This window comes from Bombus vosnesenskii, unplaced genomic scaffold, assembly GCF_011952255.1.
Source record: "Bombus vosnesenskii isolate JDL3184/JDL3185 unplaced genomic scaffold, Bvos_JDL3184-5_v1.1 scf7180000013267, whole genome shotgun sequence".
In the NCBI taxonomy this organism is placed as follows: domain Eukaryota; kingdom Metazoa; phylum Arthropoda; class Insecta; order Hymenoptera; family Apidae; genus Bombus; species Bombus vosnesenskii.
Genome location: NW_022882927.1, coordinates 6561011 through 6578924, shown reverse-complemented (window position 1 = coordinate 6578924; position 17914 = coordinate 6561011). Strand labels below are relative to the sequence as shown.

General features: G+C 36.2%; 1 protein-coding gene across 6 annotated transcripts in view; it reads right to left on the bottom strand.

The window, feature by feature from the left end:
- Positions 1-17914, bottom strand: part of LOC117230470 (poly(rC)-binding protein 3) — a 179475-nt gene that overhangs the window by 52413 nt on the left and 109148 nt on the right. For all 6 annotated transcript variants that reach the window (XM_033487970.1, XM_033487973.1, XM_033487974.1 and 3 more), the window contains one exon: positions 67-123. In XM_033487970.1, the coding sequence (XP_033343861.1) occupies positions 67-123 (57 nt within the window). The remainder of the gene's footprint in view (positions 1-66; positions 124-17914) is intronic.

The following is a 17914-nucleotide window of genomic DNA, read 5'->3' as shown; positions in this document are numbered from 1 at the left end:
TCGCTCGGTGAATGATAAAAATTTCACTAAGCTATAGGAAGATATAAAATGCGATAGATTAATTACCTCTTCGCGGAACCTCTTGACGATCTCTCCTTTCTTCCCAATGATGCTTCCAACCTCCTGTAACAAACAGAATGCAAAACACCGTTAGAATCGATTCCAACGCAAACTGCGAGCTTTACGACGGTTAAACGCGACGCGTTCGAACCATAAAGTTCCAAGTGCGTACTCGATCCCTACGTTTCCCGAGTTACTGTGTTTCCAGGAATTGCTCGTAAATAGCAGCCAGTCTCTAGCCACCAACTCGTCGTTTTATCCTGTGTGATTTTTTTTTTTTTTTTTTTTTTTTTTTTTGATTACACGAGCTTTCATGTTCAACGTCAAAGATAGATTCTGCAAATACGTTGATATTTCTTACCTATCGATTCGCTACTAAATTCCGTACACTTTTACAGCGAAACTGTTTAAAACCGAATATTACGAATGTACGCGAGTTTGTTTGTACGGCAGACGTCTTTCTTTTTCCCTCGTATTTGATAAACAGGTTCTTGAGAAATCGATTTTTCTACGAAGCTATTATAGAAATAGAAAAAACTGTTAAGGACGACGACGCATATATTTGAATATCTTCAAACTTCTGAACTTTGATACGAATTTCTCGGCTGATCTAGTACGAAAGAGGCGAAAGAGACTATTCAATGTTTGTAGATTAAATCTGAATTCAGCGGGTCCGGTTACTATAATGGATAATGTTATCGATCGATTATCGTTACCATAATCAGTCGGTGGCGAAATCTCTTCGTTTAAAATTGGCTAAAAAATAATTTCTCATAATCAAATTCTCTATTCATAATCGAATCGCCGTATTATAATCAAACTTCCGCTACTGATATCGATTTTCATAACTAGACTCGAGGACAAACGACAGTAGTTCTTGGAAAATTCGCATCGAATGCAGCTTTTCTTCGAAATTTACCTTTAACCGAACCATGTGTTTTATCTGTTGCATATTACACACAGAGCAAGAAACTTCGAGAAGCATTATGAACACGAAGCATGTAATATATTCAGAAGCTAATAAACGCAAACAGACGACAGACAATGCTCGATAAGTTTCTCAAATAAATTCCACGTTGTTTTAAAGAACAGTCGTTCGTAATAAGCGTGACGTTGTATCAAGTGTTTGTGATAAATATAAATTTTACAAATGTCATAATCGTTCGCGATAAACCCAGTTCAATATTGAACGTTTTTTTATCGTCTGTGTAATTGTTATCAGCTGATTATTCTTATCGAAAACTGCAAGTTCCAAAGTGACCATAATAAGCGGATTGCGCTGTGCATTTAAGGCCGCGAAGTTCTCTTTAAAATAAATAAATAAAGCAACAATTAAATGAAAATTCTAATTGAAATCATAGGTTTCGATCGTTTCCATATTTCCTAGAAATTACAAGTTTTAATAGCGAAACATTGAACGATAACGAAGAAACGAAACTGCAGAAAGTTTTCGCAGTTGTTCGATCAATTTGATTCCTCGTTTTACCAAGATTCCACATCGTCGTAATATGCAGTTAGGCTATTCTTCGTGGCCATACAAACGAGCAGCGTTAATGAAATAAAATTCTGACGATAAACAGCTCGCATAAAAATCACGTTTATCTTTATCAGAAGAAAAAAGAATCTCAAGGATAGCGGTATCGTTCCATCCTGCAGTCGCAGCGGTAAGTTTCCTTCATGGACGTTACACCGAAAATAAAGCAACGATGCAACAACGTACCATTGAAATTTCGTCTCTTGTCTGACGAAAACGATCACTCGAACGCGGATGTTATTGAGCGTGCGAGCGATATCTCGGCTTCGTTTCCACGCGATACGCGTGCTCCTGACACTTGTAATCACTCGCCAGCGCCCAATTACTCGATTAATACATGCGGCATGCATCTATATAATAATTAATTCGGCGCGCGTTCAATCGCAAGTGATCCTCGCCACACGTCCCAATGTCGTTTCGCACGGTCAGACGATTTTTGCCAGCGGCGTTGAATAATCGTCGGTGTATTATGAAATTTTCGTTATTTCAGCTCATTCGTGATTTATGAAATTATCATTCTTCCTCATTGAAATTCTATGATTTCTAGCTTATTTCATTTATTATTCACTTAATACTGGATTTTCCAGTGTAGGATTCATTAGATTTAATTTAATTTTTTCGGAATTTTTAATTTAATTTTTTTTTAGAATTAATTTAATTTTTCATAGCGGAACATGATTTTCTTATCGGGTTTGATAGAAATTATGTACGTATATATGTATATAAAGCTATTTTTACGCGAGCTGATAGAACCTAGATTTTCCTAAGTTGATATCTTATACAGACACTTAACTTTATTAAATTTGTTAGCGTAATACGCTGCACTTTCAGCTTTAAGATATACTTAGATTCTATTTTTTATAGTACAGTAAAATTCTCCTCTAAAATTTGATGGACAGCGTGTACCTTTTTTAAAGTCACTTTACAATAACTAATAGAATTTATGCTACTCTTTAAGCGAACCGTTTCATCTCACATTTTTTCATCTTGCGAGATACATGAAAATATTTCAAGTTCCTCGTTCTTACTTTCAAGGAAAAGTCGTATTACACGAAGTGTTACGAGTCCAATTACAATGTCTGAAAATTGTAAGTTGAAACGAGGGCAATTCGAAATGTGCTTTAGTCTCCTTCGATCTGGAAATATTAGATAAGACAATAAAATTCGATTGAATTTAAAGGTGTCGTGCAAATGTAAGAAATAGCAGATTTATAAATGCAGCCAATAGCAACGTTAAATGTTAGTATATGGAACTGCGATAAAAGTGTTCGATCGCTGGAATCTATTATGGTTCACGTGGATTTATAGAATCGTGTAAAGAGCGAGTACAATGTACACAGCGTGTTGAAACGTCAAGATAATTAGATTCAACTAGGTTGCCAGACAAGTGAATTATTATACAGTGCAAGGCGTTAGTCAATATACTTGTTATTCCAACATGCCTCTTCATTTCTTTCTTTCTTTTTTTCTTTTTTCTTTTGAAGTCTTTCGACAGAATAACTTAAATGGAAGCAGATGCAAAAACGTAGTTACGTGGCAAAGGAACGAAGCCTAACGTACGAGAAAGCGTACACGGTATGTTACGGACGATGTGAACTGAATTTACGATGCTCGAGACTCTTTCACGTGGCTGTCGGTATAATGTCACAGCGAATAACTTTTATTGCGACAATTTTACCAACTACGATATTTAAGTTACTCGTTCTTTTTTTTTTTTTTATTGACGTTCTAATTTGGAATCTTTTTTCATATGGGAAATAAAAAGTTAAACATTTTTGTACAGAAAAGAGAAATATATTTGATGTCGTTTATTTCAATGAACGTTTTGTCTAAGGATAAAATTTCTAGGCATTTTCTTTACGATTTTACAATTGTTATAAAGCATCAGATTATTGAAAGTTTTATAAAAGTCAACAATTTTGTTCTATTCTATTCGATAGTTGAACTACAATTTTATCGTAAAAATCGATCAATTACAGTTTAAACAGAGGATAAAAGAAATGAAAAAAAAAAAAATCTTTTTTCATAAAAATTCGTACGAATATACGATATTCATCAAATTCCATCAAATTTGATAAATCCATGCAGTTTCACTACCATAAAACTATGATTTTGTTCTACAAGTTTATCTACAACGTTCAAAAATTCAGTCATTTTTCCATAGTATTTTTCCCTACTACGTTACGAAGATCTTCAACTTCGAATCTTAAAACAAAACTTGCACAACACATGTAAATCAAGAAAACGATCGAGAAACTCTTCGATAATACTCAAAGACCAAAAATCTCCTAGAATCTCATCAAAATATAAAGTTTCTTTGCACGATTCTAACCAGTGATTTCATTACAGGAATCCTCCAGTTTGTTCGAATAAAATCTCCTAATCCTAAACCTTCCACAACTTACGTAAACCAAAAGAACATTCTATCCCTTTCCAACAGTATAATACACCACAATATACTATACTCAAACACCAAAGATTTCCTAGAATTCTAAGCATTTCATTCTAATTTCGTTAGAAAGATTTTCCAGTTACTTCGAATGAAGTTTCCTAATGCTAAAAGCCACCCCAACTTACGTAAACTAAAGAGATAAAAGAAAAAGGCATTCCATGATTTTCCAATAATACACGTACTCTTATATCAAAGTATTAGGTTGTCCGAGAAGTTTCTTTCGTTTCATAATGATGACGTGATAATAGATGAACGACAATTTCCGTTTTATATTATTCTATTGAATTAGGTCTGATCCATTTCGTTCTATTTCTATTATTATATTCGTGCATAATTCAATAAACTAATATAAAAGAAAAAACATTTTCTATTATTTCCTTGTAAAACGAAAGAAACATTTCGGACAACCTGATACAAAAATCGCTGAAAATCGTCTAATCGAGTATTCAAAGGTCTGGACCGATAATCAACCTAATTTCATCGTACGGATCGTCCAATTCTCGAGAACATTCTCCTCAACTATTCCAACGTACATATGTACAAAGTTACAGTCGCGCTGCCTCTCACGTTCGGCTCAGTCTCGAGCGATTTGCGCTCTAGCACGCGACAAACACACGTACATACGTACGCAAACAGTCGGCCACTCGGAACCTATAATTAGTTGCGCGTTCGTGGTCGATGTCCAGCCAGATCTCGTGTCTTCGTTGACACGCTCTGACCCCACGATAATGTCACCGCTTAGGCTTCTGGGTGAAGCAGGTATGCGCCAGTGTGCGCTACCTCTAAACTTAGATGACGGCTAGAGAGCACAGAGGGAAGGAAGAACGGCCGAGATGCCAGGCGTCTCGTTCCACAGGAGACGATGCCACGAACGCTGCGCGTATCGTGCTAAATTCTTGATTTCTCGGGCGACAGCCCATCGAAGAAAGCGGATCCTATGCTCTCTTGCGACGCGACATCGTCTCTTTGAATCGCGTGCACGCGTTCCGCGGATATTCTAGCCATTTTCTCGTCTATTTTCGGGGAAACGGAATGGAGGCGAAGGAAACCGGGCTTGATCCAACCGTTTCGAATTTAATTTGTCGAGAAGCTTTCGACGTTTGCTGGTCGAGTTTGTTCGAAGTTCGCTCGATGGACGATAAACGTGAAATCGGTAAAAGGCAGTCGAGTCTCTCGAGAGAAGCACGGTTTTTGGTTGTTCGATTCCTTTTCGGATATTCCGACAGCTTTGGGTTTTTAGGGTAATAGTCGAAACACCTAGAGTTTGGAAGCGTGAAATTGCTGGATTTTCCAGTCTTCGAAGAAACGTTGTAGTTGTTCAATTTATTTTCGGGACTCGGTGAGTTTGCCTAGAATTGCACGCGTGAAATTGGTGGATTTCTGAGCCTTTGAAGAATTTATTTTTGCCACTGTGACAGTTGCGAGTGATCCGAGTAGTCAACTATGGCCTAGAACTGCAAGCGTGAAATTGGTGGACGCTTCAGACTTCCAGGATCGTCCCATGTCTTTGGTCCGAAATTTATTTTTGCCACTTTCGAGTCGCGAGTTTTTAAGACAACCACCTATTGCCTAAATTTATATCCGAGAAACCGCTGCAGTCTCGAGTTTTTCGGGATTACGAGCTTTTGGGAGCTTTGCGAGCTCTGAGTTTTCAGAGCCGCCAACCGTGGCCTAGAATCGTAAGCGGAAAATTGATGAACTTGTCAGCCTCTGAATATTTAAGACGGTCATCGTGGATTTGTTGAATTTTCATTTTTAAATATTAATTTTCTGCCACGTCAATTTTGTCGCGATCCGCGCGGAAACAGGCAGGACTTTTCGATTTCGCAATTTAATCGAGTTAATTCCGCTTGTATAAATAAATCGTTAAGGAGTCAGGAACAGGTGATGGGCCGGTAAACGTGACATTTTTCAAAGAGCGACAGTTTTTCCAACGTAATTGCGTCGGTCTCGATGTTGCAGTTAATTAAAAGGTTTTAACGCGGCCTCGCCGCGAAACTAATTACGCTAAATCCCGCGCGGACAAACCGACGAATTATCTTTCTGAAAACGGAAAATTAACGCGCGACGTTCCAGCGAATCAATGGCAACCTAATTGTCAGTTTGCGAAGGTAAAGTGACCTTTGTTAATTATGTTGCAGGAGATGCTTTTGCAAAGTGCAAAGGTTAGTTTCACGTGAACCGACCGTTTTAATCATTTAATCATTCTTCTCTCAAGACCAGAGACTAGATTTCTTCTTTCAAATTACTTTTACGTAGAAATTTGACTTGTAAATAGCGTTTAAAACGAGCTCGGCTAACTTATTTCCGATGTCCTCAAGCATATAGCGAAGAGATCTCATAAAGGATATATCCTAACAAACACGAAGATGGTACCCCATTGGGGTTAGCCACCTACATGATAATCAAACAGCTAAAAAAATTCTACCAAATGTCCAAATTGGACAAATTGTGAATGTGAAATATTAAATAAAAAAAAAAAAAAAAAATATAGCGAAGAGTATAACTGGACTCATACAAGAGAAATAACGTATAAACCTACACGAAGATTTTTCTTAAATTTCATTAGAAACTTTTCATTAGAAACTTTTCATTAGAAACTTTATTTCGATCGTTGTTTTTCTCTGTGTTTCCATTTATGGAGAAGATCAGTGTATGACTTCTGGAAAATTCATATGTTTGTTCGTATTTTACTACTTTATATTTCAATTATAAATTATACAAATTATATTCCAATAACATATGAATAGAAAATTGTATTATTTGTTTAAAGTGTACGGCGTATAGAGACCATTGGTAGAAACAGATCATCCATAGTCACGTTTGAGGTATCAGGCTCTTTTTTTCCTGGCAACTTTTGTCCAATCGACGTGTTAAAATTATTACGAAGTTGGGAAATAAGTTAAAAAATACTCGTTCACTGTGGAACTAAACGTTTCACAAGATATGCCTTCTTCTAATATAAATCTTTTCTTTATAAAAGTTATAAGATCTTCTGACTAGCTGAGCAGCAAATTAGACTGAATTCATTATCGATTTTTTATCAAGATACATCAAGATACGTAGGATCTTTTATTCGAATAATGAAGAGTAACGATAAGAAAGAGCAAGATCATCGTAATAAATGGGATTGCACCGTGTATTTTCGTCTTAGAAACTGCTTACTTTCAGTTTCGGTTCTACTTTCATTCCACCAAAGGAAGCAAACGAAATTGTATGGAAAAAAGTCTCGCTAACATTCCCAACCGCATTCCTTGTCCGACTCGGAACAAAATCGACGAGTCAGCCAAACACGCTAAACTGCTCGAAAAACCACCATTAGCGGCGTTATTAGACCAGTCTGAAACGCAGCGTGTACACTTAATTGCCCACTTTGCATCAGCTTCTTTGTACCATTTCTGGAACCATCCTAAAGCACTCAAAGGACTCTGGTCCCTTTATAGCTCATTTCCACGAGCGTGAAGCTTCCTACACGCGTTGCAACTAAATCACGTGGCGATGCATGAGATCTAGATTTTACGACTGTTTGCGGAATGTCACAAGTATAGTTTATGACAGCGCTGATGACATCGTGGTCATCTTAGCGAGAATAGATTTCAGACTATTTAAATTTTCCATCAGAATATTAGATATTATCCATCCTACGTCGTGTTTTCAATTATTTATAGGTATTGTTCCTAACGATTCTGCTCCGATATTCTACTTTATGAAAAGAATTCGCCAAAGATTTGTAAAAGTTTTTTCGTAATTTGTAAAAGAAGCGAACACAGTTTCTCAAAACTCTTGCGTCCGCATCAAAGGAAAATTTTACATTTCAAACAATTAAATGCCAATTCTCTGGAAGGACTTTCGCTATAAATTTTCCAAATTCAATCCAATATATTCGTAAAAAAAGTCTCAAGCATAACTTCTCGAATATTCTACGCTGCTAATAATAAATCTCAGTTCTATCAAAAACACCATAAAAACACGACAGTCGTTCCAGCAGTAGCTTTAAAACCTACAGTCCCTTTAATTTCCGGAAGAATTAACAAACTCGCAAAGAACGTCTACGTGCAAAAAGAGCCTAACGTCGACGATTCCTTTGTTCCACGTCGGCCTATCCGCTTCTCCATTGCGTCTCGCGAAATAGTCGACGTCCGCTGCGTAGGAAGGAACACACGGAAAAACAAAAGAAAAATGAAGGAGGGATCCGAGAAGGCGCCAAGCTTCGTAAATCATCGCCAACCCTCCCCTCAGTCGCTACCAGGGAGCTGGACAACGCGTCATCGTCGACGAATCTCCTTAGAAGCAAATATAGCTGGAACAAGAAGACATCGACGAGACGAGGCTGGCGCACGGCCAATTAGAGAGGTCACTACCGTACGCTGTTCCAATCGGTCGCATGATTCTCGCCAGATCCTTTACGAAAGGGTTCCAGTTTCTAAGGGTTCTGGAAGAGGAACAGGATGATCGAGCATCTGGGATGAGCCACATCGTGTTTCATACTCGTGCGGAAAAAATTACTTCGTCTTGGAATTATTAGACAAACGAACGTGCACGACATACCGACACAACGATTGGACAGTTGCTGGCCAACTTCCAGAATCTTTCGCTGCAGGATGTGCAAGAATGCTGGATTAGTTTGCTGCATGTATTTGGGATTGGAATATAGCGAGTTTTGTCGATCTTTAGTATTAGAAAACATTAGGTAGATAGTAATTATGACAGAGAGAGAGAAAGAGAGAGAGAGAGAGAGACGCTATTTCTAGTGATAGAACAGAGGTGGTTTTCCTTTTTTTTTTCTTTTTAGAATGGTAGATTAAAGGACGATTGCTAATAATAATAGTCTTTGGTAATAATAGCAACGATTGAACTATAGGATGGCTATGACTTAAAATTGATTCTTATAGCTCTTCACTTGTAATTATGATCGCACAAGCTAATTGTGATTGTGTTTGATAATGGTAATGGCAACTTGATTGTAGGATGAATTCTTATTTCAAAATTCTTATTCATAGTTGTCCACTCGCGATGCTGATTGCATAAGTCAATGGATATTCTGTTTAATAATAGGAACAATTTAAGCGTATTATTACTTTGGCTGAAGATTTGTGATCCTGTCTCTCCTATTTTCAATCTTGATCGTGATTCCTCTGTAATTATTTAACCTTTACTTTCAATTATTTTTACCTTCGATTTTGATCGTAATTCTCTGTAACTGGAAACTGAAACAAAAGCATTCTCTGCATTCTATGTAAAAGAATATTAAATTTGTATGAAATGAAATATCTCTATGTTTCAAGCGATAACGAAAGCGTGGAATAATAAAAATCTAATTTCAAGATTTTATCAAATATTTAATGAAATGCTTGGCCTATCGCGTTTTACCTACAGAAGCAATTTAAAGCAGCGTCTATACTTTCACCACTGTTGTTCCTCTCTTTTGCCGCAATTGGGCAAATCTATTTAAGCGCGATTTAATTAACTTTTAAGTTACAGATCGATAGTTTGTTCAAGGGTTGCTATCACGATTTTTTTTTATCTGAGTTCGAACGAGAAGTACGAATGGTTCGTTTAAAAATTACCCATGTTCTATCGATACGCGCATTTCTCTGGCTGACTAATACCATTTTCAACGCGACGTTTGGAAACCGAATTGCCTTCCATTTGGCTGAAATCTTTAGAAAGATTCTCCCTAGGACCCCTCTTTTCCAATAATTTCCTTCCTGCCACGAGAATCAATTAAGGTTACTATTTTTCTAGCAATTTGGTAAGATCAAAATTGTTTCCCCATCGTCGATTGAAATTTTTGCTTTATGATTAATTTTCCATATCGAAAATAACCAATTTTAAATTAATTAAACAGCTTTTACAATTGTTTGCTCTCAGTTACTATCGTCTCTTACGTATTTGATTATATTTGATTATTTTCAAATATAAATACGTACGATTAAATATTGCAGTATCGATTCATCTTTTTCCAAAGTAGATTTTGACAACTATATTTTGCTTATAGTCTTTGAATTGTAACAATTTCATTTTATCATCTGTAAGTACAAAATTTCTCAAAATTCAGCTCTTGAATTTTTCTCGAATTCGAATCTCGTAAACCGCAACAATTCTCCACCTCTCGAAGTTTTCAACTATTTCTATTATTAAATGTCTTCGAGTTTGTAGTTCCATATTTTTTCGCGTCATTTTATCTTAATGCTTGTTTCTTTTTTTCTATGATTTTTCCAAATAGTCCAAAGTCACAGCGTTTTATCAAATCACTATCGCGTTATCAACGTTGTGCCTAAAGAATCTTCTTCGTTATCAAACAACAAGAATTTGATACATATTCGATACGTATTCGATCAGACGACCGAACCTTCGACAATTTGTCCTGGTACCGTCGCAATGTCACGGCCGTTCCTCCGACGCGACTACCATCGCGTGGCATCGACATAAATATCTGGCGTAAATCCAACCCGTGTCTTATCTTACCTCTGCTCGTTTTCTTTCGTGTTCCCTCTTTTTTCTTCTTAGTCTTGCGTATGTATACACGTCGAAACTTTTCTCGAGTTTTCAACTAGTAAGTCTACACGTTAACCCTTTGGCCACGAAAGACTAGCGTTAACACGGATGATGAATTATGTTAATTATCAGTTTATATATTTATTAAATTATTTGTGATTTTTTTAGAAATATTAGGGATCGTTGAATATTCTCACAAAGGTGATAGAAATAAAAACGGGTCAGTGACAAAATTTTCATAGAATCTTTAGATTATTTGTCAACGTCCAAATATTGCAGATCGTTGAATTTTCTTCGCGAAGGCGATAAAAATAAAACAAAAGTGCAACGATAATAATTTTGTTAATTCTTTGGATTATCTGATCGAAGATGATAAAAATGAAGAAATGTTTCAACGATAAAACTAGGTGATTATAGTGATAAGCAGAAAGGATATAGTCGAAGCTGAGAAACAGAGAATATGTTAATGTTCGAGGTTTCTAGCGTCTAAAAATTGTTAAACATTTTCGCAACACGTAGAAACTTCATAACGAAAAGCAGGGGTTATCTCTTTAGAAAAAATAAAATGTATGTTTTACGTGCAATCACTATCAGTCAAAGCTCGTTTCATTCTTCTGTATTACAAAGTTCAAAACGCATCAAGCACTCGATATTGTCTTGATAAGATACTGCACACAAGAATTGTCACGATATCGTCGCGAATATAAATATCATTCTTCAAATATATTCGTCGTAGGAAGAAAATCCCAATATATTTAGTATCTTCGAAGAGTCTAATTAGAGTAAATAATTATAAATATAATATACAAATATAATTATATATATATATAAGTATTTAGGTAATAATTTACTCTAACATTTATTATACTTAAAAAAAGGCCTGCAAATTATTTACTTAATAATTTACTCTAATAATAATAATAATAATTTATTATAATTTGCAGGCCTTTTAGAAGTTTCACATTTTTGACGCAATATGTATCGATAACTAGGGTAAATAGCAATAAAAGCAGTTTAGAGCGCTGTAATAATATTACTAACGTAAAAACGATCGTTAAAGACGTTGTCTTCCATCGAGTTTACGACAGAAAACTTTCAACTTTAACTTCTAGCTGTCTCAGAATCTCGGAATTCGACGTAGCTTTTTAAATATCCACCGTCGAATTAACTTTGACGCGAGAATTAACGTTTGAAACTTGCGCTGGTTCATCAAATTTTTATGCCAATCTCGAATCGTTTTCGCGATGTTCTACTTTCAAGAAGCATCACATTATTGAAGAGCTTCTCTGAATCTTCTGATCTCTCGTTCTAGTCTAAAGATGTTATTAATCTATTCGTGGAAATTCTTCCGATAATAGCAGTAATTAAATATGCAAATAAAGATAATAATTCAACGATTTCCATTCAAATTTCTGATGGTTCTCAGTTCTGGAATTTTACATGAACATATTCTCCGAGATGTTTGGAGAAAAATATTCGAAATAAGTAGAACGATATTAATACCGTTGTCTATAAAGATACGAATAAGAATTAACCAAGTCCAGAGTTGTTAAGTTGCTATAGAATATGCGACCATTTGAAATAACTTGAAAATTAAAAATTGATACGAATATGAAGATTTAAATACATATAAAAAATTAAAATTTCATGAACTTTTCTTTTAAATATACAATTATAGCTAGCCTTCTAGGTATTGAATTTACGAAATTGAACGCGATACTATCCACAATATTATTCCAGTTATTTATGCAACAATTCTTTCGGATTCTCTTTTTAAATAAAACATGCTTCTTATATACTGACTTTTCATTCCAGATGATTTCAAATTCTTTTAGAAACACACTCAACTCGTTATATAATTAATTATTAATCCTTGAAGAATCAGCGAGATAATTGGAAGGGTCGAATTAGAAGCGAATGAAGCAGAAGACGAAGACGAAGACGAAGAGGATGAACAGTTGCGTGAGATGTCTGTGTACCATTGAAAGGATAATGGAATCATGATAATTCGCATTGGACCATGCGATTGGCCGACGTCCCTGGCCACTGTCCAGCCTGTCCTACGAGTTCGCTGTGCACATTCTGCCCGCAGACATAATGCTTCTCTGGCCAAAAACGCGGCCAGACGTATTTATTTCGCGCGAAAGAGCCCGCGTATCCGTTTACTCGCTCGCGAGCCTTGCAAACCAACCATTTCGCAACACGTCAGGCCACGACATTATCATCCCCCAAAAAAGATCCTCCGGGACGTGTCACCATTTTCCACTTTCTATTTCATCGTGCTCAACCTCTTTAAAAGACGAATTTTTCCAATAGCAAAATAATAATGCACGTTTGAACGAATGTAATGATAATATCGCAAATACGTTGTTATTATATATTAAAATTAAGAAAGAAGAAAAAAGAAGAAATTACCGCGTGTTTGAATCGGCGGCGAAAGATTATGACAAGATAGCAATATTCGGGAAGATTTAGAAACGAAATCTACATGAAGTTTAGCGCGTTATCTGGCTAAAAGAAAACGAGCGTCTTCGTGACGATTATCTGAGAAAAATTTGATGAGTATCAAAGTGGTTAGTTTACTTTTTCTTAGTCGTACTGAATTTAGAAAACAAAAATAACGGAATTAAGAACTAGTTTTATGATGCGATTTATTTGCAGATTATACACGCGATAGATTTTCTTCTTTCTGTTAGAAAATTTATTAAATTAACCACGAATGGGTAGTTCGTTCGAATGTTTTTGTTATCCAATTGCTTCGATATGGAAATAAAGGCACTTTTATCGCGAGTTCGTACTGCGAGAATTATAAACACCGATAGTATGAAAACGCGACCATCGAATTGAATTAAAGTTAGCGTGAAATCCTGATCGGTTCCGGATTGATCGTGGGACGATCGGTTTTATCGCGAACGTGAATCCCATGTCGAGTAAGGGGATTAATCGGCTGACGTTCCAGAGGAATAAAAATTGTTTCAACCGTCATTTAAATTTTATGATCGTATCCGATAAAATTAAACTAGAGCAAACAATATCGAAGAGTAAATAAATTTAATTATTATGAAACACCGTATCGTGTTCTAGAAATATTTTCAAGTTTTATATACGTGTGCACAAGATTCGTGTCAAGGAATTTATATCGCCATCTAACTTAAATTTAGGTTGAAGAGAAACAATGCAACACGATAATTCATAAATGCGTTTGATGCGTGACGTTTTCATATGGTCTCTTTGTCACGATATATCAAGCATGTTGGCGTAAGAGCGTTGCCCAATTTTATGAAGAAAGCTTCATATACAATGGCGGACAGAAGAAAGTTTAAAATTGATACTCGTGTGTGTAACATTTGTATTAAACATTTTTCCCGTACTTAGCTCTCGCACGATTATATCCTACACATTCGTTTCTCTTGTCAATTACAATTCAGTTTTGCGAAATTGCAGCGTTTCCCCCCATTTACTCTTTAAACTTTCTTTTCGCCGCCACTGTACCACTTAAAAGTGGAAGAAACTATCGCCGAAGTTGAATGAGTCAGACTCTGCATATGAAAACATACGACAAACTTACATTAGACGCATTTTCCTGTTCTGAAATTTTGTACAGACGCGTAAAAATCCACAGTCCACGAACAATAACTGTACAGCAAATTTCTATGAATTCGTATGAAATTCGAACCTGAAGAAGATCATAGAATGCACATAATAAGAAAAAAAAAAAACATATAAAATACTCCAAACCATATTTCTATAACATTCTACGAACGAAGCAATTCTCTGCAAACATTCCCCTCATTTAACTACATCCCCGCCGCCTGTCCCAAAGAAACACAAACCTGCATTCCGCAAGACCCTTAATCAAACAACAATCACGAAGGAAGATCCCACCCATGTCGCGCAGCAGGACCACGTGAAAGAACGAGCACAGCCAATACATTCAGGCGGCTGTATTCGTGTTGTAACTGCGCTAAAGAGAAAAGGGCAGCGACATTGGCGCTCGAAGGAACGAAAAACGGGTATGAGAATGCGAGAAGAACGACAGCGGAACATAGGAGCCCCATCGTCTCTGTCGTTGGCGACGCCATCGGTATAGAAAACCGCGGGTGTAACGAGATTTGTCATGGAAGTACTTGCCGCGAGTAGAGTAAGAAGCCGCGAGGGAGACGTCGAGACGGGGGTTGGTGGTTTGCAGCTAGGAAAAAGGCAGAAGGAGAGAAAAGGGGCCGAGTGAGAGGGAAACCCTGCAAGAGGGTGGGTCGAGTCGAGCGGAGGGTGCGCAACGATAGGATAAAGGGAGTCCCCTGGTCGACCAACCGACGAACCGGCCGTGGAAAGAGCCCTATGGAGCGGAGCATCATCCAGACATGCAGAAACGTGCAATAATTTCCGTGCTGCACTTCAGCACGAACACCGACGTCGGTGTATCGGATACGCGAGCGTTGGGGGATGCTTCGCGTGTATTAGAACGACGTACGTGTGTTACACGAGACGCGAGTTTAAAAGGTGTACAGTCGCAGGGGTAGAGGGTGGAGACGATAGCGGTGGTTGTTAGTAGCGTTGGAAACGTTCTTCAGATTCTTCGACGATTTCAATGTCGAGCCCCAGAAATTGGGCTGTTACTTGGGAATCGAAGGTTTCGCGAGGTCTCCGAGGATTTTTTAGAGACGCGCGGAGGATTTAAATGGCGAGATGTTCGCTAGAAGACGGAGTAATAGGTTTTGGGAATGTATTCTTGTTGCAGAGGCGGGGATTTAGGATCGCGAATGCAGATTTGCGTGAATTGGGAAATTTTATTAGAACGACACATGGTAATACTTAGGAGAGACGACGGTTCTTAGTTATGCTTTCGATTGGTCGATGAGACAGCTATCGGAATTCAACGTTGCTCCCGTGTGAAAAATGGAAGATACGATTCGTCGTTAGGTTCGAGGATCCGCGTTATTTATGCAAATGTGTAGAAGATGTAACGCAAACGGAATGCTAAGGGATCGTAACCGAGAAGAATAAAGATTTATTTCACCCATCAAACGTTGCAACAAGACTCCGCTTGGAATATTTGTTATGTCGCTGCATATTACGCGTGGTATTTGTGTTGCAATATTTTATAAGCGAAATAAACCTTTACGTGAGTTATTTATTTCCTTGGTTATTTTTGTTAATAAAAATATGTAATTCCATGGAAATCCGCAGTCCACTTATCGTATCTTTTCTACGAATAATGGTGATATTTGTATGAATTATAAATATAATAAATATTTATATGAATATGACATTTTTGAAGTTTTGACGTATCTTTCAAATTGACAAGTTCTACTTCAATGAAAATTTGTTTGCTTTTTAGCTTTTATTTTATTTTTATAGTCTTATATATTGTATAGTATATTTTATTATTATCATAGTCTTTAATTCAATGAATTCTTCAAATACTGTCTTTTAATTACCATTGTTTCTTCTTCGTCTTATTTTAATTATATTTTAATTATAAGGACAGCTCTAGATGGCGATAGAGTTCAGTGGATATGAAGATGAAACATCGACGCAATTCTGTTAAAATTAATTGCAAGACGTTACGTCATTCTTCGTGAAATTAATCGGAACAAGTCTCTTTTCATAAAATTTATGAGAACGATTATTATATCAAATATTGACGTAAACGCTGGAACACATTATCTTTATTTTAATACTGGATTTATTAAAAGAACAGATTGCGTGACTTTTTCCTGTAAATTGAACGTAACCATACCTGAGATCATCTTATCGTGCTATTTCTGCACGTTAAAAGGCTTATCTCGTTAATGGGAAAATAAGCATATAAAGTCTTTATTACGCGAATTAATGGACAGATGCGGTTATAAAACCAGCTTTTTAATATTAGACACATGTCATCGTATTTATATAACTTTGCAAGTAAAAAACATTAATAAAAGTAATTACGTACTTAAAGCGTAAAATTAAAAATTGGGTCTTTTCACGGGAAAATTGGAATTCAGAGTCTTGTAAAATATCCAAGCAGAAGAAACTAGAATTCCGAAAATTGTATTCCTGTTAATCCCATATTTTCTACCAAAGTTACTAAGCTCTACGAAATCCAACTATAAGAAAGATTCGAAGTATCGAGAAAATCGTAAAAGTTGTCCAGGATTTTCACAAAGTTACCATGAAGTCTCAAGATATTCAAGTTTCCTAATTAGCAGCGTTTAATTTAAAGTATCCTATGAATATTCAAGAGATTTTCAATATCACTTTTTCCTCCTTCAACTTGGATAATTTATCGATCTATTAGCAGCATGATACTCTTTCGCGAACTTGAGATTCTTATTCACTTTGTAATTTAATCTAAATTAATTCTACATAAGTTTCGATAGAATATAATACAAAGATACATTCATCATACTTCGTTTGTCAAATTTCTTTCTTTTCTCGATGAAATAGAAATATCAGGAAATAATAGATTCCAGGAACAGAAATTTAATTCTATTGTATCTATCTGCTACAGAATTCAGTAACAGCGTTAAGCATGCTACACAACGAGTCTTACAGTCGGTTGCACATAATTTAATAACAGAGATTGTGCGAGAACCTCGATCCATTCGAATTCAGGGAACGATTCCAATTACGATGCCTTAATCAGAAATCCAACTCTACATATCTCAATCTCTACTAATAGAGATTGTAACAAACTGAATCGTCAAGATAATTACAAATATTGCTCCTTCGTTCTAAACTGGATTTTATAATTTTCAATCGATTTGCAATTTAATTTCAACTTTGCTATTTACGAGAGAATTACGATCACTACAGTTTTATGCCACTTACACTTTCATCATTACACGTGCAACATCACGTATTCGAGTAATTCTACTTTAACCTCGACTTCGATTCAGAAAGCAATTTCAAATGCTACTTTTTCCATTCGAAACGTCTATCAACTGACTCGCAACAAACACGCGTATCTTTTGTATTATTATAATTATTAATTATTAACAAAAATTGTATGAGGAAAGACCTACGTTATTTTACTACTACTTAACAAGAGTTTCGTGTAGAAAAATCAGCAACTTGGCACGTCGTTTGTCGAAAAACCTGTGTCTTTGTATTTTTATTTAACAAACGTCGTGTCAAGAAAAGTCTACATTTCGTACAAGTACTAGCCTTTGGAGAACTTCAACACTAATAATACACACTGCTAGTCTATTTCAATTGAAACACTAATCTCATTGATAATTCTAAATGCTATACTTTCCACATAAATGCAATTACGAATACCCTAAAATAAAATCTGACTATACCAGAAATATGTAACGGAAATGTAAACGTAGCAAAACCGATAGAAAACACATAATATTCAAAAAATAGACAAAATGTCCATAGCA